This window comes from Mustelus asterias, chromosome 19, assembly GCF_964213995.1.
Source record: "Mustelus asterias chromosome 19, sMusAst1.hap1.1, whole genome shotgun sequence".
Classification (NCBI taxonomy): Eukaryota; Metazoa; Chordata; class Chondrichthyes; order Carcharhiniformes; family Triakidae; genus Mustelus; species Mustelus asterias.
This window is the reverse complement of record NC_135819.1, coordinates 18,178,810-18,205,902: the sequence shown is the minus strand read 5'-3', so window position 1 is coordinate 18,205,902 and position 27,093 is coordinate 18,178,810. Positions and strand designations below refer to the sequence as shown.

The following is a 27,093-nucleotide window of genomic DNA, read 5'->3' as shown; positions in this document are numbered from 1 at the left end:
CCAAAAGCTGGGTTGAAGTGTTGAGTCATAGAGCTTTACAGCACAGAACGTGGCCCTTCGGCCCATCGTGTCTGTGCTGGCTGTCAAGCACCGATCTATTCCAGTCCCATGTTCCAGCACTTGGCTTGTGGCCTTGTATGCTATGGTGCTCATCTAAATGCTACTTAAATGTTGTGAGGATTCCCGCCTCTCCCTTTCAAGCAGCGAGTTCCAGATTCCCACCACCCTCTGGGTAAAAATATTTTTCCCAAATCCCCTCTAAATCTCCACTCCTTAGTTTCAAACCCTGCCCCTGCTTATTGACCTCTCTACGAAGGAGAAAAGTTTCTTCCTATCTATCCGTGTCCCTCATAATTTTCTACACCTCGCTCAGGTCCCCCTCGGCCTTCTCTGCTCCAAGGAAAACAACCCAGCCTGAGACGCTCCGGCCCAGGCAGCATCCTGGTGAATCTCCCCTGCACCCCCTCCCAGTGCGATCGTATCCTCTTTTTAGGGAGTGTTTCTATGGAGGAGCTGGGGAAGGCTTAGGAGGGGAAATCAGGGCTTTGGGCCCAGTGGGCTGGAGCACAAACCAGCCGAGGTTTGAGAGATATTTGAGAGGCTTGAACTGTTGGAGTGCAGCTCTGTCTGAGGGTGGTGGGACTGGATAGGAGGAGTGTAGCTTTGTCTGAGGGACGGGGGACTGGATAGGAGGAGTGCAGCTCTATCTGAGGGACAGGGACTGGATAGGAGGAGTGCAGCTCTGTCTGAGGGACAGGGACTGGATAGGAGGAGTGCAGCTCTGTCTGAGGGACAGGGACTGGATAGGAGGAGTGCAGCTCTGTCTGAGGGACAGGGACTGGATAGGAGGAGTGCAGCTTTGTCTGAGGGACGGGGGACTGGATAGGAGGAGTACAGCTCTGTCTGAGGGTCTTGGGGCTGGATTGGAGGAATATCGCTCTGTCTGAGGGTCTTGGGGCTGATTGGAGGAATATCGCTCTGAGGGTGGTGGGACTGGATTGGGGGAGTACAGCTCTGTCTGAGGGTTGTGGGGCTGGGGGAGATCACAGAGAGAGAGGGAGAGCAAAGTCACAGGGAGTGGGAAGCAGAACCTTTGAAAATGGAGGTGTTGCTTAACTAGGAGCTGCCATTGGTCGATTAGCAAGGGGGGGGGGGGGTGGGTGAGTGGGGTGATGGGCTAAACAGGACCTGGTGTGAGTTTCGACACGAGCAGCTGAGGTTTGGAAATTCGGACGGTCAGTTAGAGTCAAACGTGTGGAAACTGGGCCAAAGTGTTTAGAAATGGTGAAGTCTGGGGCGGCACGGGGGTGGCACAGTAGTTAGCACTGCTGCCTCACAACGCCAGGGACCCGGGTTCAATTCCCGGTTTGGGTCACTGTCAGTGTGGTGTTTGCACATCCTCCCCGTGTCTGCATGGATTTCCTCCGGGTGCTCCGGTTTCCTCCCACAGTCCAAAGGTCATGGAACCCCTACAGTGCAGAAGGAGGCCATTCAGCCCATCGAGTCTGCACCGACCACAATCCCACCCAGACCCTATCCCCATAACCCCATGCATTTACCCCAGCTAGTCCCCCTGACACCCAGGGGCAATTTAGCGTGGCCAATCCACCTAACCCGCATGTCTTTCGGACTGTGTGGAGGGAACCGGAGCACCCGTGGGAAACCCACGTAGACACGGGGAGAACGTGCAGACTCCGCACTTCCCAAGCCGTGAATCGAATCTGGATCCCTGGCGCTGTGAGGCAGCAATGCTAACTCCACACAGACAGTGTGCAGGTCAGGTGGATTGGCCATGCTAAATTGCCCCTTAGTTTAAGGGGGACCAGCTGGGGTGAATGCATGGGGTTATGGAAATAGAGCCTGGGTGAGATTGTGGTTGGTACAGACGCGATGGGCTGAATGGCCTCCTGCTCTGTAGGAATTCTATGATTCTATTCTAGACACAGAGGATCGACCCCAGCAGAGACTGAGGCTGGGACAGAAACGGGCAAGGTTTAGTCTGATTTCAAGAAGAAATTAGATATAGCTCTTGGGGCTAAAGGGATCAGGGATATGGGGGGAAGCGGGGATCAGGATATTGAATTTGATGATCAGCCATGATCAACATGAATGAGTGGAGGGTGGTGTGGCCCACATGTCAAAAGCCATAGATGTGGAGAGAAGGTTTCCCACGTCACGCAGGACACGCATTTGTATCTTTAGTAAGAGCTGTTTCGATGCAGAGGCAGTAGCCTGATTGGAGGGATTCAGACACGGAGTTAACTCCGGAACTATCTGGAATGACAGGGATGCAGTCGGGATTAACTGTTCAGAGACATCAGCAAGGAAGAAAAGTAACTCACAAGATTATGGAGCTGGGATTAGCTGGGATTCTCCCAATCGCCAGCCCTTGTTACACCACCAGGAACTGGGACAATATTGAAGGGGCTGCCAGGATAAAGCACCCAGGATGGGAATTTCCGGCTTTGCTCGTGCCCCAAGACCGGAAAATCCCGCCTGAGGTCAATGGACCTTTGCATTGTCCGTGTTCAGCCCGCTACGATTCTCCTGGCAGGAAGGACGGGAAAATCCCCAACCCAAGTGTCTGGAGTGAGATTTGAACCCCGCACTTTCCCAGAGGTGGCCAAAGCTGGCACATTGCCGTGGTGACCGGAGATTATTTCCATTCTCCCGTGTTGAATGTTCCTGTTGGCGTGACTGAGATGTCAGGATTGTTACAGTGAAGCTCGTAAAGCCACAGGGGCAGCAAGATCCCACGGCTGCCTGTGATTGGTCTCCTGCGGAGTTTGTCGAGGGAAGGATGTGTTTCTCCGTTAACCGCCTGTTGTCTTTAACAGGTGTATAACCCGTATCGTTTCGATTCGGCAGAGGTGGATAAGAGGGCACCGCATTCTTACATCCCATTCTCGGCTGGGCCAAGGTGAGTGCGGAGATTCCCCCCCCCTCCTCCTGTTCCAGGATCGGTTACAGCGGAGAGTAATCAGCCTGATTTTCCAGACCCGCTGCCTGCCCCTAACGGTGCGGGGGTAGGAGAGGGGAGAGAGCGGGGGAGGGTGCGGGGGACGGGAGGGTGTGGAGCATGGGAAGGGAGGGTGCTGTGGCCACTAGCCCCTAACAGTATGGGGGACGGGGACAGGGACGGGGATGGGGAGGGAGGAGGGGGTGCGGGGGAGGGGAGTGTTCAGGGGAAGGGAGGGAGGAGAGTGCAGGGGATGGGAGGGGGGAGGGTGCTGTGGGACTTTGGAATCAGCGTCACATCTGGAGTAAAATGGCGGTGAGGTTTTCCAGTCCCGCCCGCCATGGTGGGTTGCATTTCCCATCAGAATCTGGCGTGACATCGATTTGCCTCCTGTCTGCGGGACGGAGATGAGGATGCGTCTGGAATCTCAGCTCCCGCCCCCAATCGCCCAAGCAGCCACCGGGAACCCCCTCCTGTCCACAACGTATCTGGAGCAAGGTGGCGCCCACATAGCGGCACTCAGCTGGAGGTGGCCAGAGTTCAGGGTGAGGATCTCCAGTCACTGTGGACCCTGGCACACAGCCGTGGCTGGGCCGTGGGGTGGGGGGGCAGCGAGGTGGGTCTTCCAGTTACAGTGTGATCGAGGATGTCCACCTGCGGCCTTCAGTTAGGCCCGGGATCTTTACAAAATATGGTGCCCAGATCGGAGGGTGGGGAGCGCACGAGCCGGCCCAGCCCTCCATGAGAAACATCGGGAATCCCCCGATGTCCGGGATCGAGTGTATTCCCAGGGGTCTCAATGCCGGGAATGTTCCCCATCCCCTCCCCCACTCCCGCTACGGGATTTGGCCCCGGAAGGAAAAAATTCCACCCAGCGGGCCTCAAGACAAACTCTGATCCGGGATTCCGGGCGGGAAAGCCAGCGGATACGGTGGGACGTGGTGGGATCACACAGCGTGCCGGTTTCGGCGCTCTATAAAACCAGGCCGGGCGTTAAGCCAGTGTCTCTCCCCCACCCCCGCCAGCTTCCCGCTCAGTGGGTCAGAGTGTCTGGGACAGCAGCATCATCCACCCAGACTGACCACAACACTTCCTCCTCTCTCACCCTCAACCTTATCCCAAACTTCCTGGCTGCACCCCCACCTCCAGTCGTAGCTTGGCAACAGCCCCTCTTACATTTGGGCAGCATTTGTTATCGCAGCATTTAAATATTGTTAAGGATCAAGCTCCCATCCATCAGCTCAGCTCCTGTTGTTACCCGCCAGGCAATGTCGGGGTCAAGATTGGGGTCAGGCTTGGAAGGCGGGGAGGGGGTCAGTCCTGCTCCCACAGTCCGAAAGATGTGCTGGTTCGGGTGCATTGGCCATGCTAAATTCTCCCTCAGTGTACCCGGAACAGGCGCCAGAGTGTGGCCACTAGGAGAGTTTCACAGTAACAGGGACATTGCAACTTAAAGGAAGATGGATTCAGCTTGATCGCCTCGGCCGTGTTGACTTCCTGCAGAGCTTGAGAGTTGTGAATACGGTCGAGACAACCCCAGCTCTGCACGGCGTTGTAACCCGCACTGGTACCACTGCAGTACAGGAGAAAGCGAGAACACTGTGTACACTGCCCCATCCTCACAACCTGCTCGCAGCTTCCGTGTAAACCATGAGACTCTAACCAGCCCCCCACACACACACACACAGCTGGCGTGTGGTGCCACAGACCTCCATGTCACTCACCTGGCAGCACTTACAGCTCAGAGACAGACGTTCAGGTCCCACGTCACCGCAAGTCGACACGTCCATTGTGGTATCGAGGGAGGGGAGGGGGATATCTGCCCTCAGAGGAATGTGCAAGATCCCACAGTACCACTGTCAAAGAGCACCATCATACTGTGTAGGGCGGCACGGTGGCACAATGGGTTAGCACTGCTGCCTCACAGCGCCAGGGACCTGGGTTCGATTCCCGGCTTGGGTCACTGTCTGTGTGGAGTTTGCACGTTCTCCTCGTGTCTGCGTGGGTTTCCTCCGGGTGCTCCAGTTTCCTCCCACAGTCTGAAAATGTGCGGGTTAGGTTGATTGGCCATGCTAAAATTGCCCCTTAGTGTCCTGAGATGCGTAGGTTAGAGGGATTAGCGGGTAAATATGTAGGGATATGGGGGTAGGGCCTGGGTGGGAGTGTGGTCGGTGCAGACTCGATGGGCCAAATGGCCTCATTCTGTGATTCTGGGAGAGAGGGTGATCTCTCTCTCATGACCTGTCCACGGCCAGCATCAGACGAAACAGATTGTCTGGTTATCACACTGGAGTTAGTGGGATCTTGCTGTGTAGACGTTGGCTGCCATGTTTCTGATCTTATCATGGTTATTTCATTTCAAAAAGTATTTGTTGGCTACGACAGTGGTTGGCGGAGGGGGCGGGGGAGGATCGGGCCGGTGCAGGGGGCCGGTGTGTCGTGAGAAAAGATTACAAATGATTCAAAACCCATCGAATTAAACTGAAACAAAGTTTTGTCTTCACTCTGTGGTCAGTACCTCCGAGACCCGATGGATCCCCCGTGCGTGGTCCGGCTGCGAGAGCCACACGTGCGCGTAACGACGAGACTTGGAGATAAAGACCGCGGCTGCACGCGTCCGCACGAAATAACCCCGGGAGAGGCCAGAGAGACAGGACAGGGAGAAGTTAAAAACTGGCCACGCTCGCCCCCCCCCCCCGCCCCAGGCTGGAGAAACCTGCTCGAGGTCAATAGACCTTCACATGGCCTGTGCCCCACCCGCTACGATTCCCATGGTGCGTGGGAGACGGCAAAATTCTGCCCGTTTCCCAGAAAGGAAAGACCGAGGAAATGGGAGCAGCGCCTCAGAATTGTTTTACGGGACAGGGGAGTGCCACGGCATGTAAACAGTTTAGAACCACTGATCTATACGGTGCTTAGGGGCGGTGAACATTAGAATACAAATTCTTTCTTTCCTTATTCATTTTCGGGATGTGGGCATCGCTGACCAGGCCAGCATTTATTGCCCCATCCCTAATTGCCCCTTGAGAAGGTGGCGGTGAGCTGCCTTCTTGAATCGCTGCAGTCATTGTGGGTTCACCCACAGTGCTGTTAGGGAGGGAATTTCCAGATTTTGACCCAGTGACTGACGATATATTTCCAAGTCAGGATGGCGCTGGTGTTCCCATGTGTCTGCTGCCCTTATCCTTGTGGAAATGTGCTGGCGAAGGAGCCTTGTGGGGTTTCGATAGTGCACCTTGCGGAATGAGAGAAGACCTCTATCCAATAATGGGGTATACACTTATGCTGGGGTCAGCTCTCCCTGCCTGTCGTACAGAAAGAGGGTAGGGTAAATCACTCAACAGCCCCTGGTCCCCTTGGCTTGACGTAGCTCCATAATGCTGTTACAGATTAGTGCGTCACATTTCCACACTCTCTCTCTGACTTCAGGACTGAAATGTGGTTGGATTTAACCTGGTGTGAGCAGTGATAATAGTGGCTAGTCCACCCCAGGGAGGGACGGAGAGTGAGGCAGATTCCCAGGAGCAATGAAACCATTCAACCCCTCCAACCTGTTCCAGCAATCAGAAAGTAGCCTCGATGTGGCGATACCCGCATTGGACTGGGGTGGGCACAGTAAGAAGTCTAACCTGAGGAAGGAGCGGCGCTCCGAAAGCTTGTGATACCAAGTAAACCTGTTGGACTTTAACCTGGTGTTGTGAGACTTCTTACAGCAAGTAGAAAGAGCTGAACTGTTAGCTTAAATCCATAACTAGGAAGGGGGATGGCAGGGGGCGGGGGTACAGGTGGAGTTCCAGACAGCGTGATCTGTGAGGAAATGCTTCTCAACACTGACAGCAGCTCATCACCACCTTCTCAAGGGGCAATTAGGGGCAGGGCAGTAAACACTGGCCTGGCCAGCGACGCATGAATGAATTTTTAAAAATAATCACACTTAAGGTTATTCCGGTCACTGGACGAGAGTCTGTCTACTCACTCCCGTCAAATAGTTTAATCATCTGAAAACTCAAAAGAGATGGTGGCATAGTGGTATTGTCACTGACTAGTATTCAGAGACTCAGGGTAATGTTCTGGGGACCGGGGTTTGAATCCCACCAGCTGGCAAAATTCAATAAAAACCTGGAGTTAAAAGTATAACAATTACCATTTATTTCACATTTGAAGCATCCGCAGTATTTTATGATATGTAACTTTTAAAGTTTATTTATTATTCACAAGTAAGGCTTACATTAACATTGCAATGAAGTTACTGTGAAAATCCCCTAGTGGCCACACTCCAGCGCCTGTTTGGGTACATTGAGGGAGAATTTAGCACGGCCAATTCACCTAACCAGCACATCGAGGGGAATTTCACGGTAACTTCATTGCAGTGTTAATGTAAGCCTTACTTGTGACTAATAAACAAACTTTAACTTTAAAAGTCTTTCAGACTGTGGGAGGAAACCCACGCAGACACGGGGAGAATGTGCAAACTCCACACAGACAGTGACCCAAGCCGGGAATCGAACCCAAGTCCCTGGAGTTGTGAGGCCGCAGTGCTAACCCACTGTGCTACCGTATCATCAATTGCTGTAAAAACCCATCTGGTTCACTAATGTCCTTTCGGGAAGGAAATCCGCCGTCCTTACCCGGTCTGGCCTACATGTGATTCCAGAGCCACAGCAATGTGGTTGACTCTCAAATGACTCGAGCGAGCCCCTCAGTTCAAGGGGTAACTAGGGATGGGCAATAAATGCTGGCCCAGCCAGCAACACCCACAATAAAAAAAATGGCACCAACCTGCTTGCTCTTCTTCACTCGTCGATACATCCTGCCCTCAATTTCGCCTCAGTCTGGATCTTTATTGAGTTACAGTTGGTGAGGGTATGTGGGAACGGGAAAGGGGAGGTATGCTTTGATTGGAATGATCACTAACTCTTTCCCTGTTCAGGAACTGCATTGGGCAGAACTTTGCCCTGTCGGAGATGAAGGTGGCCCTGGTGTTAACTCTTCACCGCTACGAGCTGTCACTCGACACGGCGCAGGAGGTGAGGCGGAAACCCGAGCTGATTCTCCGCACCGAGAAGGGGATCTGGCTGAAACTGCAGCGGCTGCCGGGACGCCAGGTCCGCCCTGGATCCCAGTGATCGACGGGACGCGGGATGAGGAAACCGGAACAGCGTGGGGAATAAAATCGTTTATTTGACACCCCAGCTTTCAATCAGTGCGAGTGTGAAATGATACAACCTGAATTTCCTTTTGCACCCTCTGACATTTGGAAAATATGACCAGGATGCAGCTTCGAACTGAGACACTTTTAATAAAAGCACCTTAACTCTTTCTGGAACCCGAACCCCACGTTAAATCCTGTACCGCTGCCCCTCCCCAAAACAAGCTTCTCAAGTGCACTTAATAATCTTTACTCCAAATTGTAATCTCCCTTGAATTGAATAAAGTTCTAAAGTTTTATTATTTGTGTCACAAGTAGGCTGATATTAACACTGCAATGAAGTTACTGTGAAAATCCCCCAGTCGCCACACTCCTGTTCGGGTAAGCCGAGGAAGAATTTAGCACGGCCGATACACCCTAACCAGCGCGTCTTTCAGATTGTGGGAGGAAACCGGAACTTCTGTTTTCTTTTGCATTTTCCTAGGGTAGAAAAGTCAAGTACTCGGGGACATAGGGTTAAGGTGCGTGGGGTAAAGTTTAGAGGAGATGTGTGAGGCAAGTTTTTTACACAGAGGGTGGTGAATGTCTGGAACGCGCTGCCCGGGGAGGTGGTGGGAGCAGGTACGATAGCGGCATTTAAGGGGCAACTAGACGAATACATGAATAGGATGGGAATGGAAGGATACGGACTCTGTAAGTGCATACGGTTTTAGTTTAGTTAGGGTATCATGATCGGCACAGGCCTGGAGGGCCAAAGGGCCTGTTCCTGTGCTGTACTGTTCTTTGTTCACCTGGCGGAAACCCACGCAGACACGGGGAGAACGTGCAAACTCCGCACAGACCGTGACCCAAGCCGGGAATCGAACCCAGGTCCCTGGCACTGCGAGGCAGCAGTGCTAACGAGAGCTGTGAAGTAGTCTTAACCTGCTGCAATTATTTATCCAATTTTAACACAATGCGACGTTATCACAGCCACTCCTTATGGGGAAAGCATTTGGACACGACCCAATCGCCTTGTGCGCAGAAAATCTTTCTCGATACACTTCTTAATCATTGAATCATCACTGGGGAGGAGGGGTGGGGGGAGGGGGAGGGGTGGGGGGAGGGGGAGGGGGGGGGGGAGCAGTGGTATTGTCACTGGACCCAGAGCAAGATCTGGGGACCCAGGTTCAAATCCCACCCCAACCAACTCATGATTCCCTGTGGAATTTGCCAAGTTGCTACATTCCATTAGTCTGCAGGCAAAATACACTCAGCGTCCCTGTTCTAATTAAATGCTCTTATTCCAAATGATGGGGGCAGGTGCTGGATTGAGCAACTGTAGACTGGATCTTTCCCCTTGGACAACACGGTGGCACAGTGGTTAACACAGCTGCCTCACAGCGCCAGGGACCCGGGTTCAATTCCTGGCTTGGGACACTGTGTGGAATTTGCACGTTCTCCCCGCGTCTGCGTGGGTTTCCTCCGTGTGCTCCAGTTTCCTCCCACGCTCCAAAGACATGCAGGTTGGGTTGATTGGCCATTGCCCCTTAGTGTCAGGGGGACTAGCTAGGGTAAATAGGTGGGGTTTTGGGGATAGGGCCTGGGTGGGATTGTCGTCGGTACAGGCTTGATGGGCCAAATGGCCTTCTTCCGTACTGTACATTCCATTGGGATGCAGTGTGTACAGTCACTGACTCCATGATAGAGCTCTAGCACTCTGGGAGGGGGCTACACTAAGTTACCTCCTCCATTCCGTGGGGAGAATGTCATGGCTCTGTTTCTCCCCTTGAGAAGCAGTGGGTGATTCATGGGCTGGACACTCTGATACGGTGCTGTCATCAGTGCTTTTATATCTCTGCCCTCCTCTCAGGGGTTGGTAACCCACCCAGACTGGATAGCTGGAGCTGTGGTCTCCCATTTGTTGGGAATGCCGGGAAAGACAACATCACCCCCTCCATGATCATCCTCAACACCAGTGCCCCACAAGGCTGTGTTCTCAGCCTCCTACTATACTCCCTTATACACCTATGACTGTGCGGCCAAATTCCTCTCCAACTCGATTTTCAAGTTTGCTGACGACACCACCACAATGATGAGATAGAGTACAGGAATGAGATAAAGAATCTGGTGAACTGGTGCAGCAACAATAATCTCTCCCTCAATGTCAACAAAACGAAGGAGATTGTTATCGACTTCAGGAAGTGTAAAGAACATGCCCCTGTCTACATCAATGGGGACGAAGTAGAAAGGGTCAAGAACTTCAAGTTTTTAGGTGTCCAGATCACCAACCTGTCCAGGTCCCCCCATGCCAACACTATAGCTAGGAAAGCCTCACCAACGCCTCTACTTTCTCAGAAGACTGAGGAAATTTGGCATGTCAGCTACGACTCTCACCAACTTTTACAGATAAATCATAAAAAGCATTCTTTCTGGTTGTATCACAGCTTGGTATGGGCTCCTGCTCTGCCCAAGACCGCAAGGAACTACAAAAGGTCATGAATGCAGCCCAGTCCATCACGCAAACCAACCTCCCATCCATTGACTCTGTCTACACTTCCCGCTGCCTCAGAAAAGCAGCCAGCATAATTAAGGACCCCATGCACTCCGGACATTCTCTCTTCCACCTTCTTCTTTCGGGAAAAATACAAAAGTCTGAGGTCACGTACCAACCGACTCAAGAACAGCTTCTTCCCTGCTGCTGCCAGACTTTTGAATGGACCTACCCTGCATTAAGTTGACTTTTCTCTACACCCTAGCTATGACTGAAACACTACATTCTGCACCCTCTCCTCTCCTTCTCTATGAATGGTATGCTTTGTCTGTATAGCGTGCAAGAAACAATATTTTTCACTGTATGCTAATACATGTGGCAAAAATAAATCAAATCGAATCAAAAAAGAATGCTGGAGGGGCTTTGGTACCTGGAAGCAGGAATGTTGCCTCCCACCAGCAGATCGCTCCCTCTCCCCAGGGGAAGGGCTGGTTTTGTGGCAGTAATGGTAACTACACATGGCAGAGGCTTCACTGATCAACCAGGCTACTTCATCAACCACTTGACCGAATTGTTACAGAGCAGGAGGAGGCCATTCGGCCCATTGTGTCTGTACCGGCTCTGCACGCGAGCATCGTGAGTCATTTCACTGCCTTTTTCCCGGTATCCCTGAACAATGTTTCGATTCAAATAAACATCTAACTCCCTCCGGAATGCCTCGATCAAACCTGTCTCCACCACACTTTCGGACAGTGCATTCCACATCACAACCACTCGCTGGGTGAAGGAGTTTCTTCTCTGATCACATTTGCTTCTCTTGCAAATCACTTTCAATCTGTGCTCTCTCATTCTTGGTCCTTTTCCAAGCGGGAACATTTTCTCCCTGTCTGCTCGATCCAGCCCACTCATGATTTTGAACATTCCTATCAAATCTCCTCTCAGCCACCTTCTCTCCGAGGAGAACAGTCTCAGTGTTTAGGGGGCTTTGTGGGTGAATGGGGTGTGTTCAGCATCCTGCTGTGTGCTACCCACCGGCAACTGGACAACAATCCCAACAATGAGTTTGGAACCGTGGAAAGGACAGTGAGGTGACTGAAATTGGGTTAGGGTTAAGGACGCTCAGAAAAATGGCAGGCAGACGCGCGCGCTGGCACAGGCAGACGCGCGCGCGCTGGCACAGGCAGACGCGCGCGTGCTGGCACAGGCCCGCGCGCACTGGCACAGGCAGACGCCCGCGCGCACTGGCACAGGCAGACGCCCGCGCGCACTGGCACAGGCAGACGCCCGCGCGCACTGGCACAGGCAGACGCCCGCGCGCACTGGCACAGGCAGACGCCCGCGCGCACTGGCACAGGCAGACGCCCGCGCGCACTGGCACAGGCAGACGCCCGCGCGCACTGGCACAGGCAGACGCCCGCGCGCACTGGCACAGGCAGACGCGCGCACTGGCACAGGCAGACGCCCGCGCGCACTGGCACAGGCAGACGCGCGCGCGCACTGGCACAGGCAGACGCGCGCGCGCACTGGCACAGGCAGACGCGCGCGCGCACTGGCACAGGCAGACGCGCGCGCGCACTGGCACAGGCAGGCGCGCGCACTGGCACAGGCAGACGCGCGCGCGCACTGGCACAGGCAGACGCGCACACTGGCACAGGCAGACACGCACACTGGCACAGGCAGACACGCACACTGGCACAGGCAGACACGCACACTGGCACAGGCAGACACGCACACTGGCACAGGCAGACACGCACACTGGCACAGGCAGACACACACACTGGCACAGGCAGACACACACACTGGCACAGGCAGACACACACTGGCACAGGCAGACACACACTGGCACAGGCAGACACACTGGCACAGGCAGACACACACTGGCACAGGCAGAGACACACACTGGCACAGGCAGAGACACACACTGGCACAGGCAGAGACACACACTGGCACAGGCAGACACACACTGGCACAGGCAGACACACTGGCACAGGCAGACACACTGGCACAGGCAGACACACTGGCACAGGCAGACACACACTGGCACAGGCAGACACACACTGGCACAGGCAGACACACACTGGCACAGGCAGACACTGGCACAGGCAGACACACACTGGCACAGGCAGACACACACTGGCACAGGCAGACACACACTGGCACAGGCAGACACACACTGGCACAGGCAGACACACACTGGCACAGGCAGACACACACTGGCACAGGCAGACACACACTGGCACAGGCAGACACACACTGGCACAGGCAGACACACACTGGCACAGGCAGACACACACTGGCACAGGCAGACACACACTGGCACAGGCAGACACACACTGGCACAGGCAGACACACACTGGCACAGGCAGACACACACTGGCACAGGCAGACACACACTGGCACAGGCAGACACACACTGGCACAGGCAGACACACACTGGCACAGGCAGACACACACTGGCACAGGCAGACACACACTGGCACAGGCAGACACACACTGGCACAGGCAGACACACACTGGCACAGGCAGACACACACTGGCACAGGCAGACACACACTGGCACAGGCAGACACACACTGGCACAGGCAGACACACACTGGCACAGGCAGACACACACTGGCACAGGCAGACACACACTGGCACAGGCAGACACACACTGGCACAGGCAGACACACACTGGCACAGGCAGACACACTGGCACAGGCAGACCCACTCACACTGGCACAGGCAGACCCACTCACACTGGCACAGGCAGACACACTCACACTGGCACAGGCAGACACACACACTGGCACAGAAGATAGGACAGAATGGGCTTGCGATAGATTCGTAGTATTTAATACAATTACTTCCTTTAAATATTCACACCATCACAAAATGATATTGTGATATCTCCTGTTAGCCGGCGATTCATCTTAATCGCTGACTAACTTTTACGTTAGTCATTGCAAATGAAACTTCTACAAAAATGCAGAGAATTAGTTAACATCCATGATTTGACCTGTGCAAATAGCAACGTTCAACGGGATTGCATTGTTAGTTTGCTAGTGTCGGAGGTGCAACAAACTCAAGGGTCCACTGGTTTTGGAAATGTTGCTGAGAATGCCCATTTAACTTGTTATATCTGTGCCCCCGTCCTTATTCACTGCCCAACAAGCCAGCAGCCTGGGACTGGGTCAGCCAGCAACCTGCACTAACTACCCAGTAAAAAGGGGGCAGCACCCGTGGGTGTCACATGCCAATACATTCCACACCCCCCACCCCCCCAATCCCCAAATGGCAATTGCCTCGCTGAGTCTTACCCCTTCACTGTGGCAGTGCAGACCATTAGGGTGGAATATCTATGACCGTGGGGGCCTGAGATGAGCATTGGGAGCTGAGGGTTTTTTATTTGGGTGCAAGGATCTGCACTGGTCTCACTTTACCGCAAAAACATGCACAATAATCTAACAGGATTGTGTTAGCGGAGCCTGTGTCCCCCCCACTGAAACGCTGGGACATTCAAACGCTAGTGTACTGATTGGATATGACTGGCCATAATTATATCCCTGGCCCCAATAGCCCCAGTTTGCCCACACCGAAACTCTGGCAAAATCTTCAATCAACTTGGCAATGATTCCAATCAGTGGAATTTAGCAAGACCTGGACTAAGTGGTGAATCGCAGCACAGGGAGTGGCCACTGCAGTGCAGTGACCTGGAGTGAATAGAAATGCAGCAGTTCTGGGGACATGCTTGTGTCAGGCAGTGTGAGAGACACATCAAAGGACTGAGTGGCAGGAAGGTCCAGCCAGGTGCTCACTGGGAACATGTTGTGGTTACGGTCATGATGCAGCTTTCTATCTCGGTACTGCCTCTGGTCCTTGGGGCAAGTTGCCGGACAGGAAGCCCTGCCGAGACCTTGCTCCCAGAGGTCACACTTACCCTGGGCTGAGAGTCAGAAAGGAGGACTAAAGGTTATAGAGCAGCAACATGAGCAGAAATCAAGTCTGACAACATGGGAAATGGGGCAGAGTGGGGAGGGGGGGGGATCGGGGCAGAGTGGGGAGGGGGGGATCGGGGCAGAGTGGGGAGGGGGGGGGATCGGGGCAGAGTGGGGAGGGGGGGGGGATCAGGGCAGAGCGGGGGGGGGGATCGGGGCAGAGTGGGGAGGGGGGGGGATCGGGGCAGAGTGGGGAGGGGGGGGGGATCAGGGCAGAGCGGGGAGGGGGGATCGGGGCAGAGCGGAGAGGGGGGGATCGGGGCAGAGTGCGGAGGGGGGATTGGGGCAGAGTGGGGAGGGAGCTGACCGTTTACCCTTCATTCTCCGGCTCTGTCCCAGTGCCGCTGCTGAAACCTCTCCCCTTATTCCCACGCTTGCTCATTAACATTCCTGCTCTTCCCCATTCCCCAACGCCTACCTCCCACCACTCCTGTCTCCCCCTCGCTCACTCCTGTCCCCCCTCGCTCACTCCCGTTCCCCCCACCCCTCACTCCTGCCCTGATTACTCCTTACTGTGAAGGAATGGGCCACTGTACCTTTTTTAACCCCACTATCACTGAGGCCCTCCCAGGTCAGGCTCAACTCACATTCGAGAGACTATAAACTCCCCTCTCTGTTTGTCCCAGGTCTGAAACAGGAAGAAATGTAGCATCTACGCTGGGCCTCAGAGCTGCGGTTTCACTGCCCCTTCTGATTCAGAATGAGACTGCAAGTTGCCAGTTCACGCTGTTCAATTCACCTGCAATTCATGTTGGATGTTCTCTCCCCCCTCCCCCACTCCCCTCCCTGTTGCCCAGGTCAGTTCAGGTTGGTCCGCGACTGGCCAGCAGTGAGTGGAAGCTGTCATTCTGTCTGAGTTGTGGGGCCAGAGTTGGGAAAATCAGCGTACCTGCCAGCGGGATGGGAAAGGGTCACGAGTGAGCTTTGGGGAATGGGGAGTCACGCCTCGGAGGGCAGTATCCAGATTGCGACCACGTGAATCCTGCACCAGGGATTCTGCATCACCAAATAAAATCCAGTTTAAAAAAAACCTCATCGTCAGTCCGTCAGAAAAACTAAAACAGTCAAGGGAATAAGGTACCAGTTTCAAGTCGGATTAATGGCAGTGTAGGCGATTAAAGAGCAATAAATTACTATAAAAATTAAACATTTCAATCTCATTAATCAGTGCCTGAAAAGGAAAGGGACCTCGTTACTGGACCATTACAGTCTCATTGCATTGTGGAGGTCAGGGTTCAGGGGTACCCGTACCCCAGTATTTACCGAACGGCCCCACTGGCTTCCTGCATTGAAATCAGTTCAATCTGTCTGCGGCGTTTCCTGCAGCCTCACATTGCTTCTTTAAACTACTTGCTTCCGATGCTTGCGCCATAGATTTTTCTCATTTGTTTAGCCGAGCTGCTCGCTGCTCCTGTCCAAGGGTTTAGAGTGTCTGACAGGCGTCCCAGTGCTTGTGTTTAACCCCGAGCTGTGAGCAGGGGGAAAGCGGCCTGTGGGGACAGGCCGAGGGCTCCACACCCGGGGGGGGGGGGGGTCACTCTCAGAGCCTGCAGTCAGCTTCATAAACCGACAGCCATCGGGGGGGGGGGGGGGGGGCAGGGGGGACCTGGGGAACTTGCCGGGGGTGGAGGGGAAAGGGGGGAGTGGTGGAGAAGGGAGGGGGGGGGGGTGGAGAAGGGAGGGGGGGGGGGAGAAGGGAGGGGGGGGGGGAGAAGGGAGAGGGGGGGAGAAGGGAGAGGGGGGGGAGAAGGGAGAGGGGGGGGAGAAGGGAGAGGGGGGGGAGAAGGGAGAGGGGGGGGAGAAGGGGGGGGGGAGAGAAGGGAGGGGGGGGAGAGAAGGGAGGGGGGGGGAGAAGGGAGGGGTGGGGAAGGGAGGGGGGGGGAAGGGAGGGGGGGGAAGGGAGAGGGGGGAAGGGAGAGGGGAGGGAAGGGAGAGGGGGGGAAGGGAGAGGGGGGGATGGGAGAGGGGGGGATGGGAGGGGGGGGATGGGAGAGGGGGGATGGGAGAGGGGGGATGGGAGAGGGGGGAAGGGAGACGGGGAGAAGGGGGGTAAGGGGAGGAGGAAATGCTGAACGGGATGGAGGGGAGAGAGGTATGGGGTTGAGTAAAGGGGAGGGAGGAGGGGGAAGGGGAGGAGGGGGAAGGGGAGGAGGGGGAAGGGGAGGAGGGGGAAGGGGAGGAGGGGGAAGGGGAGGAGGGGGAAGGGGAGGAGGGGGAAGGGGAGGAGGGGGAAGGGGAGGAGGGGGAAGGGGAGGAGGGGGAAGGGGAGGAGGGGGAAGGGGAGGAGGGGGAAGGGGAGGAGGGGGAAGGGGAGGAGGGGGAAGGGGAGGAGGGGGAAGGGGAGGAGGGGGAAGGGGAGGAGGGGGAAGGGGAGGAGGGGGAAGGGGAGGAGGGGGAAGGGGAGGAGCGGTGAGGGAGCAGGGAGGGGGGTTGGAAGAGGATAAAGGGATGAGAAAGTGGAAACATATGGAGGATAAAAGCACAGCAAGATGCCGGATGGACGTGGAATGATATTTTTCTGAGTGTTGTTTATACTGCGTGGGGAACATCAGAATCAGGTTCTTCTAATAAATTCAGCCACACAATGTGATTCACTGAAGTTGTGCAACATTACGTCTCTGTCTCATTTTTAAGAATACTAACTGGAAGTTTTAACAGTAAAATTCGCACGGGGTGGGTGTGGGATTCACTGACCAGCGACACCAGCGACCAGTTGCTAATCTGGACTGAGAGCGCGGACACACAGTCCAGTTTAGCCGGTGGAATAGTGTGACTGGCGCAGCGAGCTCTGGGCCAGAGCTGAGAGACACCGGGGCAGGGGCTTCAGACGTATCTATCCGCTCACAATCCCAATGCGGTCAACCCCCAAAATTAAAAACAAGCACCGGGAGCAAGCAGCGCGGGGAGGGGCAGGAACCTGGACTCAGTGGCTCAATTCATCCAGAGCTGAAAGGAACACTCCACCGACTGCACACTCAATCAACAGCAGCTGCCCCCCACGTTGGCAACTCGATCGTACCCCCTGCTGCCAACCGGGGAGGAGCAAAGTCTCTGGTGCGGAAGTAGCAACAACACATGAAGCAAAACTCAATCCCAGAGGCTGGTGCAAGAGATGTTTCGCTATTCAACAGGATAATTTTGTAATTCCCTTTGTTTGGCTAGCTGGGGTTAGTGCAGCGTTGACCAGGCTGAATATGCAGACTTTAAGCATCAGTGCGAGGTGGGAGAGGCGGCCTGAGCTTCCTGGGAGCTGTCGGCAGGTTTGCGATTCCTCAAGTTGCTCTCTTCACTCTGTAAAGGAAGGAGGGAAAGAAATAATAACAATTCCTCCGGTTTACCAGGAATGATGGCACCGGAGCGAGGTGACTTCTTGCGAGCTGTGCCCAGCAAACCTTCCAATTCTCTCTTTTACTCTCGTTCTACACTCTCTAGTTTCCTTCTCTATGAACGGTATGCTGTGTCTGTATAGTGCGCAAGAAACAACACTTTTCACTGTATGTTAACACACGTGACAATAAATCAAATCAAATCAAGAGTAAATTAATCAGGCATTATCTAACACTGACACATCGGATTGGATGCAAGAACGTTTAGTTGGGGAGGTCAAAGGAGGTCAGGTGGAGAAGGGGATGACTGGGGTGTCTGCGGCTGGATTGGCCGATCCTGGGCTGGTGTGGGGATAGATGGGATTATGGAGCAAGATCCAAACAGAGGAAGCACTTCAAAGAATTACAAGTTAAACCACGTACCCTCCCCCCGCACTAGCCCTCTCCCCGACACCCCCCCACCCCCTTTCCCACACTGTTCCACAGGCAAGGATCGATGTGCTGGATGTATTCTGGATCTTCACACCGGTGGTTCAGGGAGAACACACACCCTCACTGATTAGACCGGAGTGATAAACTCAGCCTCCCCAACATCATAAAACCCACCACTCTCAACCCCACATCCCATCCTACTCCCTGCTACTGGGAAAATCCTTTCAGGCACCTTTGAGGCTTCACTGGTTGTTAATTATAGAATAATCATAGGGTCCCTACAGTCAAAAGGGGGCCATTTGGCCCACCGAGTCTGTATAAGTAATAGGAGCAGGAGTCGGCCATCTAGCCCCTCGAGCCTGCCCCGCCATTCAATAAGATCATGGCTGATCTGAAGTGGATCAGTTCCACTTACCCGCCTGATCCCTATAACCCCTAATTCCCTTACCGATCAGGAATCCATCTATCCGTGATTTAAACATATTCAACGAGGTAGCCTCCACCACTTCAGTGGGCAGAGAATTCCAGAGATTCACCACCCTCTGGGAGAAGAAGTTCCTCCTCAACTCTGTCCTAAACTGACCCCCCTTTATTCTGAGGCTGTGTCCTCTAGTTCGAGCTTCCTTTCTAAGTGGAAAGAATCTCTCCACCTCTACCCTATCCAGCCCCTTCATTATCTTATAGGTCTCTATAAGATCCCCCCTCAGCCTTCTAAATTCCAACGAGTACAAACCCAATCTGCTCAGTCTCTCCTCATAATCAACACCCCTCATCTCTGGTATCAACCTGGTGAACCTTCTCTGCACTCCCTCCAAGGCCAATATATCCTTCCGCAAATAAGGGGACCAATACTGCACACAGTATTCCAACAGCGGCCTCACCAATGCCTTGTACAGATGCAGCACGACATCTCTGCTTTTATATTCTATCCCCCTTGCGATATAGGCCAACATCCCATTTGCCTTCTTGATCACCTGTTGCACCTGCAGACTGGGTTTTTGCGTCTCATGCACAAGGACCCCCAGGTCCCTCTGCACAGCAGAAGGACCTGGGTCCACCATCCCACCCAGGCCCTATCCCCTTAACCCCACCTATTTACCCTAGCTAGTCCCCCTGACACTAAGGGACAATTTAGCATGGCCAATCCACCTACCCGCACATCTTTGGACAGTGGGAGGAAACCGGAGCACCCGGAAGAAACCCATTCAGACACGGGGAGAACGTGCAGACTCCACACAGACAGTGACCCGAGTCCAAAATCGAACTCGGGTCCCTGGTGCTGTGGGGCAGCAGTGCTTGCCACCGTTGTTTCAATGCAGGCTTCCTGATATTGACCTGACACACACTGGTGAAAGATCAAGGTAGACCAGTGGCACAATCCTCCCACTCTCAGCTTTGCATTTCCCAGGGGTAAATCTAATTTCCCAGTAAAGGTGACCCTCGCAAATTGAGGCAAAGATTAAAAGAAGATGCAGGGAGGCAAGATTAAATGTGCGCCTGGTTTTAGTTAAGCCAGTGTTGTACACATACAGCTCGTGGCTGCCATTACACAGAGGGTAGAGCGGGAGTGGGGAAGATGTGCTGGTTCACTGGGATGTTCCCTGGATGAGGAGGCGATGGCCTAGTGGTATTATCGCTAGACTATTAATCCAGAAACTCAGCTAATGCTCTGGGGACCCGGGTTCGAATCCCGCCACGGCAGATGGTGGAATTTGAACTCAATTTTTAAAAATCTGGAATTAAGAATCTGCTGATGTCCATGAAACCATTGTCGATTGTCGGGAAAAACCCATCTGGGTCACTAATGTCCTTTAGGGAAGGAAATCTGCCGTCCTTACCTGGTCTGGCCTACATGTGACTCCAGAGTCACAGCAATGGGGTTGACCCTTAACTGCCCTCAGGCAACTAGGGATGGGCAATAAATGCTGGCCCAGCCGGCGACGCCCATGTCCCATGAATAAATAAAGAGTGCAAGATACGAGAGATTTTTCACTGGGAGGAGAACAAAGCGAGAAGGTTTTGCATTATTTATTCAGTGCTGGTCACCACTTCAGAACGTCCCGAAGTGTTTTACAGCCAATCCGCACCACGGAATTGTAGTCATCGACCCGTGTACTCGTCTGACACATTTAAGTACCATTTTGTACTGAACCACCAGAACCCCTCAATCATAGTTGTCAGTACAGACTCGATGGGCCGAAGGGTCTTTACCGTGCTGTACGGCTCTATACGAGTCACCTAACATTATAGCTCCTTATTCAGCTCAGGCCGGACGGCAGCTTTTGAGTTTTGATACATGGCTACCCAGTGTATGGGGTGTAAAGAGAAGGCTTAACCCTTTCGCCTTGCGTAGGAGGCTCGTCTTCAGTGGCACTTCACCAATAACTGATTAATCTGCAGACGGCAACACTGAAGGAACTGATCTACTTGCTTGCAAGCTTGATTAAAGGAAACCCAGCATTTTGCAGTAATGCCACAAGGCTGAATGCTTATCTGCATAACAGGAGGCGGCGGAAGGGTAAACACCGTGAACGGAGCAGTAATCTCAATCTGCTGACTGTAAGTGTAATGATGGTTAGATATCACGTCTAACATCAGCTCGACAAGATCAAATCAATGACAGGACTTGCACTTTACACACAGCATCTTGTTCTTCACCCAGAGTGCACTTAGACAGATGAATGTGACGGCACTGTGCAGAGTGGTTAGCACTGCTGCCTCACAGCGCCAGGGACCCGGGTTTGATTCCTGACTTGGGTCACTGTCTGTGCAGACTCTGCACGGTCTTCCTGTGTCTGCGTGGGTTTCCTCCGGGTGCTCCGGTTTCCTCCCACAGTCCAAAGATGTGCGGGTTAGGTGGATTGGCCATGCTAAACTGCCCCTTCATGTCAGGGGGGGTTAGCAGGGTAAATGAGAGTTATGGGGATAGAGCCTGGGTGAGATTGTGGTCGGTACAAACTCAATGGGACGAATGGCCTCCTTCTGTACTGTAGGGATTCTATGAATCTTACCTCCAGTGTTTAGAGCCAGCAGCAGACTGAGTCGTACACACTGCTGGTGTTGGAACTCTTGTCCTTCTGAACCGGACTTTCTCACTGGTGATTCCTACTCTGCTTTCCCACCTTAGATCTGTCCCCTATTTCACCTTTGCTCTGACTTTTGGGGTCTGTTTTTTAAAAAAACTCTATACCCTACGTGTCCGGTCATGGACCCCAGTGAACCCAGTTACTGGGCAGGGTGTGTCCTGCTCTGCTCTCTAGTGTGCAGTATTCTCCAGTTTGGTTATTGGGGTGGGGAGGGAGGCGGTTACGAGCGAGCAGGAGCAGAGGGACACTGGGACCTACGGCAGTGCAGTGAGGAGCAGAGGCCTAACAGTGGGCATGTTACTGGACTCACAATCCAGAGGCCTGGACTCATTCCCTGAGCCGCGTTCAAATCTCCCCCCACGGGAAAGTTAAATTCAACCAGTTAGTAAAGCTGGAATATAAACAACCATGGAAGGGCTGGATTGCTGGAAGGACCCATGTGGCTCACAAATGCCCTTCGGGGAGAGGAAGGAAATCTGCCATCCTTACCCGGTCTGGCCTACAGGTCACTGCAGCAATGTGGTTGCCTCCTCACTGTCCTCTGAGACGGCTGAACAGACAAACAGGATCAAAGCGCCATGGGTACCACCGGACCACCGCGGTTCAAGGCGGCAGCTCATTATCACCTTTAGCAAGGGTAATTAGGGAAGAGCAATAAAATGGTGGCCCAGCCAGCGACACCCACATCCCAATAACGAATAAAAAGCGGCCCTCCCACTGGAGGTCAGTTAATTAGCTGGTTAATTGCATCATTCTTTTATAGAATCGCAACAGTGCAGGAGACAGCCATTCGGCCCATCGAGTCTGCACCGACAACAACCCCACCCAGGCCCTATCCCCATATCCCCAGTATTTACCCTGGCTAATCCCCCTGGCAATCTAGCACGGCCAATCCACCAAACCAGCACACCTTTGGACTGTGGGAGGAAACCGGAACACCCGGAGGAAACCCACTCAGACACGGGGAGAAGGTGTGGACTCTGCACAGACAGTGACCCAAGCCGGGAATCGAACCCGGGTCCCTGGTGTTGTGAGGCAGCAGTGCGAACCACTGTGCCCAATGGTTGAGGTACAGTTGAGATAACGATGAGATACAGGTCAGCTAGAATTGAATGCTGGAACATGCTGGAAAGGCCGAATTGTCTCCTGCTGCTTCCCTGCACTGGACGTGAAGGTGTATGAATTTCATGTGAGGTGCATCCATCCCACAACTGACGTGCAACATTTGTCGCTGGGAAATTCTGCCGTAGTGACTCTGCCTTTCCCTTACCATTTGAAAATCCGGACTCCAATCAGCCGACTGCTTGGACACGGAATGTTCCTGGTCCTCCAGTTCCTCTGTCTCATCTTGTTCCTCGTCCCTCATTGCATCCATCGCATCGTCCTCGTACTCAGTCAGATAATCGGATTCATCTGCTAACCGGAAGATTAAAAAACACAAAGCACTTCACTGACCAGTTCCCTGGGCCTTCACATTGCTCTCAATAAGGATGGTCCCTCTCTCACAGGGTAGCGCCGCTGCTTGTTCATTTAGTTCTCACACAGGGCACAGCTAGTTGGTTACCTCCTTCATCCAGTGTTCGAGAAGACAAGTTAAATAGGAGCTGTATCCTCAAAACCAGCCATTCACCCAATTCATACCCTCCTCCCACTCTATAAACTCCATCTATCCTTGCTGCTCCCTTTGAAATTTGGCACTCGTGTTTGCCCTGATGGGTGCGAGACAAAAAACTTTGACAGCATGTCTCTTTCTTTCAGCAATATCATTCCTTTTATTCATTTCCCTCTCATCTGACTTTCCCTGAAATTCATCCATCCCAGTTACCTCAAGCACATTCTCACGACTCTCTAAGTGGTCTCACAACACCAGGTTATTGATAGGCAGAGGGATCTGGGTGTACAGGTATATAGGTCACTGAAAGTGGCAATGCAGGTGGAGAAGGCAGTCATGAAGGCATACGGCATGTTTGGCTTCATTTGCCTTCATTTGACAAGGTCCCTCATGGGAGGTTAGTTAGGAAGGTTCAGTCGCTAGGTATACATGGAGGTAGTAAATTGGATTAGAAACTGGCTCAATGGAAGAAGCCAGAGAGTGGCTGTGGAGGATTGCTTGTCTGAGTGGAGGCCTGTGACTAGTGGTGTGCCGCAGGGATCGGTGTTGGGTCCATTGTTTGTCATCTAAATCAATGATCTGGATGATAATGTGGTAAATTGGATCAGCAAGTTTGCTGATGATACAAAGATTGGAGGTGTAGTGGACAGTGAGGAAGGTTTTCAAAGCTTGCAGAGGGATTTGGACCAACTAGAAAAATGGGCTAAAAAATGGCAAATGGAACTTAACGCAGACAAGTGTGAGATATTGCACATTGGAAGGACAAACCAAAGTAGAACGTACAGGGTAAATGGTAGGACTCTGAAGAGTGCAATTGAACAGAGGGATCTGGGAATACAGGTACAGAATTCCCTAAAAGTGACGTCACAGGTGGATAGGGTCGTAAAGAGTGCCTTTGGTACATTGGCCTTTATAAATTGGAGTATCGAGTATAAAAGTTGGAGTGTTATGGTAAGGTTATATAAGGCATTGGTGAGGCCGAATTTGGAGTATTGTGTACAGTTTTGGTCACCTAGTTACAGGAAGGATGTAAATAAGATTGAAAGAGTGCAGAGAAGGTTCACAAGGATGTTGCCGGGACTTGAGAAGCTGAGTTACAGAGAGAGATTGAATAGGTTGGGACTTTATTCCCTGGAGCGTAGAAGATTGAGGGGAGATTTGATAGAGGTGTATAAGATTTTGATGGGTATAGATAGTAAATGCAAGCAGGCTTTTTCCGCTGAGGCTAGGGGAGAAAAAAACCAGAGGGCATGGGTTAAGGGTGAAAGGAGAAAAGTTTAAAGGGAATATTAGGGGGGGCTTCTTCACGCAGAGAGTGGTGGGAGTGTGGAATGAGCTGCCGGATAAAGTGGTAAATGCGGGGTCACTTATAACATTTAAGAAAAACTTGGACGGGTTCATGGATGAGAGGGGTGTGGAGGGATATGGTCCAAGTGCAGGTCAGTGGGACTAGGCAAAAAATGGTTCGGCACAGACGAGAAGGGCCAAAAGGCCTGTTTCTGAGCTGTAATTTTCTATGGTTCTATGGCTGGGACATTGAGTTTAAAAATTGGCAATGTTGCAGCTCTATAGAACCTTAGTTAGGCCATTGTTAGAATATAGTGTTCAATTCTGGTCGCCACACTACCAGAAGGATGTGGAGGCTTTGGAGAGGGTACAGAATAGATTTACCAGGATGTTGTCTGGTATTGTGGGCAATAGCTATGAGGAGAGGTTGGAGAAACCTGGTTTGTCCTCACTGGAACGACGGAGGTTGAGGGCGAACTGATAGAAGTCTACAAGATTATGAGGGTCATGGACAGAGTGGATAGTCAGAAGCTTTTTCCCAGGGTGGAAGAGTCAATTACTCGGGGACACAGGTTTAAGGTGCGAGGGGCAAGGTTTAAAGGAGATGTACGAGGCAAGTGTTTTTACACAGAGGGTGGTGGGTGCCTGGAATTCGCTGCCGGGGGAGGTAGTGGAAGCAGATATGATAGTCTGACTTTTAAGGGGCATCTTGACAAACACATGAATAGGATGGGAATAGAGGAGGGTCCACTGAAGGGTAGGGGGTTTTAGTTCAGTTGGGAAGCATGGTTGATGCAGGCTTGGAGGGTCGAAGGGCCTGTTCCTGTGCTGTGATGTTCTTTGTTCTATAGTTAAGAAAGCCCACCAACGCCTCTACTTTCTCAGGAGGTTAAGGAAATTTGGCATGTCTGCTATGACTCACCAGTTTTTACAGATGCACTATAGGAAGTATTCTTTCCGGATGTATCACAGCTTGGTATGGCTCTTACCCAATATCCTAACAATGATCGTCCTTAACCAGGGGACAGCGCACTGAAACCCACAACACAGTGAGTCAAACAAAACAGCTGACAGTACTGTGCAGAGGGCCCATGAAGAGCAGGAAACAGAGTTTATAGAGCTACCACCTCCTCTGTCCTGGGGCGAAGTAAAAAGAGGCAAAATATTATGAACTGGCCCTCAACAGATGCACCATAGAACGCATTCTTTCTGGTTGTATCCGGTATGGCTCCTGCTGTGCCCAAGACCACAAAGAATTACAAAGGGTCATGAATGTAGCCCAATCCATCACGCAAACCAGCCTCCCATCCATTGACTCTGTCTACTGTTCCCGCTGCCTCGGCAAAGCAGCCAGCATAATTAAGGACCCCACGTACCCCGGACATTCTCTCTTCCACCTTCTTCCATCGGGAAAAAGATACAAAAGTCTGAGGACACGTACCAACTGATTCAAGAACAGCTTCTTCCCTGCTGCTGTCAGACTTTTGAATGGACCTACCTCGCATTAAGTTGATCTTTCTCCACACCCTAGCTATGACTGTAACTCTACATTCTGCACTCTCTCCTTTCCTTCTCCCCATTTACTCTATGAACAGTATGTTTTGTCTGTATAGCGCGCAAGAAACAATACTTTTCACTGCATCCCAATACACGTGACAATAATAAATCAAATCAAATCAGAATCGGGCCAGAAATGTCCTTTAAAACCACAGCTGAGTCTTCCTCAATCAACCACTATTTGTGAGCTCGCCTGTCCTGACTCATCCCTAGTTGAATCTTGAGGAGATTAGTGGGAAAACACTCTGGGAAGGTTCCGGAAAGCGGAGACATCTTACCGTCTGCTACAACGTAGCTCTTTGGAGGTTCAATCCGAGAGACAATCTCAGCGAGGTCAGTGAACGCAGCATTTGAGGACATAAAGGCCTGCAAGAGAAGGTGTCACGGTGAAGCAGTGTTACTGCCGCGTCAGGCACTGGGCACAGGCCCCAGTGCGACAACTCAGTATCCCTACAGTGCAGGAGGAGGCCATTCAGCCCATTGAGTCTGCACCGACCACAGTCCCATAGGCAGAGACTCCGTTACAGAAAAACAGATGCGCGCACACAAAAATCCACACATGCATGCACACGCATGTTATGCACACACATGCACCCACACATGCATGCACACGCTCACCTCAGACACACAAGCAGAGACTCAGATTCCCAGGAACGTATGGGCACACTGAGGCTAATTACTGAGGCTAATTACAACAACATTAGGCAGGAACTGAAGAATGTAGATTGGTGGCAGATGTTTGAGGGCAAATTAACATCTGGCATGTGGGAGGCTTTCAAGTGCAAGTTGATAGGAATTCAGGACCGGCACATTCCTGTAAGGATGAAGGATAAGCATGGCAAGTTTTGGGAACATTGGATAATGAGAGATGTTGTGAGCCTCGTCAAAGAGAAAAAGGAAGCATTTGTCAAAGCTAGGAGGCTGGGAACACACGAAGCAAGTGTGGAATACAAGGAAAGTAGAAAGAAACTTAAGCAAGGAGTAAGAAGGGCTAAAAGGGGTCATGAAAAAGCATTGGCCAGCAGGATTAAGGAAAATCCCAAGGCTTTTTATACATAGATAAAGAGCAAGAGGGTAGCCAGGGAGCGGGTTGGCCCACTCAAGGACAGGGGAGGGAATCTATGCGTGGAGCCAGAGGAAATGGGTGAGGTATTAAATGAGTACTTTGGTCAGTATTCACCAAAGAGAAGGACCTGGTGGATGATGAGTCTGGGAAAGGATGTGAAGATAGTTTG

General features: G+C 52.5%; 2 protein-coding genes across 2 annotated transcripts in view; one reads left to right on the top strand and one right to left on the bottom strand.

The window, feature by feature from the left end:
- The window catches only part of LOC144507650 (ultra-long-chain fatty acid omega-hydroxylase-like), a 24,294-nt gene extending 15,887 nt beyond the window's left edge, over nucleotides 1-8,407 (top strand). The window contains exons 2-3 of the mRNA XM_078234807.1: nucleotides 2,838-2,920; nucleotides 7,890-8,407. Of these exons, the coding sequence (XP_078090933.1) occupies nucleotides 2,838-2,920; nucleotides 7,890-8,085 (279 nt within the window). The 3' untranslated portion in view covers nucleotides 8,086-8,407. The remainder of the gene's footprint in view (nucleotides 1-2,837; nucleotides 2,921-7,889) is intronic.
- An 8,503-nt stretch (nucleotides 8,408-16,910) lies between these two features.
- Nucleotides 16,911-27,093, bottom strand: part of pnpla6 (patatin-like phospholipase domain containing 6) — a 199,900-nt gene continuing 189,717 nt past the window's right edge. The window contains exons 35-37 of the mRNA XM_078235102.1: nucleotides 26,137-26,224; nucleotides 22,673-22,818; nucleotides 16,911-17,849 (exon numbers count right to left, since the gene is read on the bottom strand). Coding sequence (XP_078091228.1) covers nucleotides 17,769-17,849; nucleotides 22,673-22,818; nucleotides 26,137-26,224 — 315 coding nt within the window. The 3' untranslated portion in view covers nucleotides 16,911-17,768. The remainder of the gene's footprint in view (nucleotides 17,850-22,672; nucleotides 22,819-26,136; nucleotides 26,225-27,093) is intronic.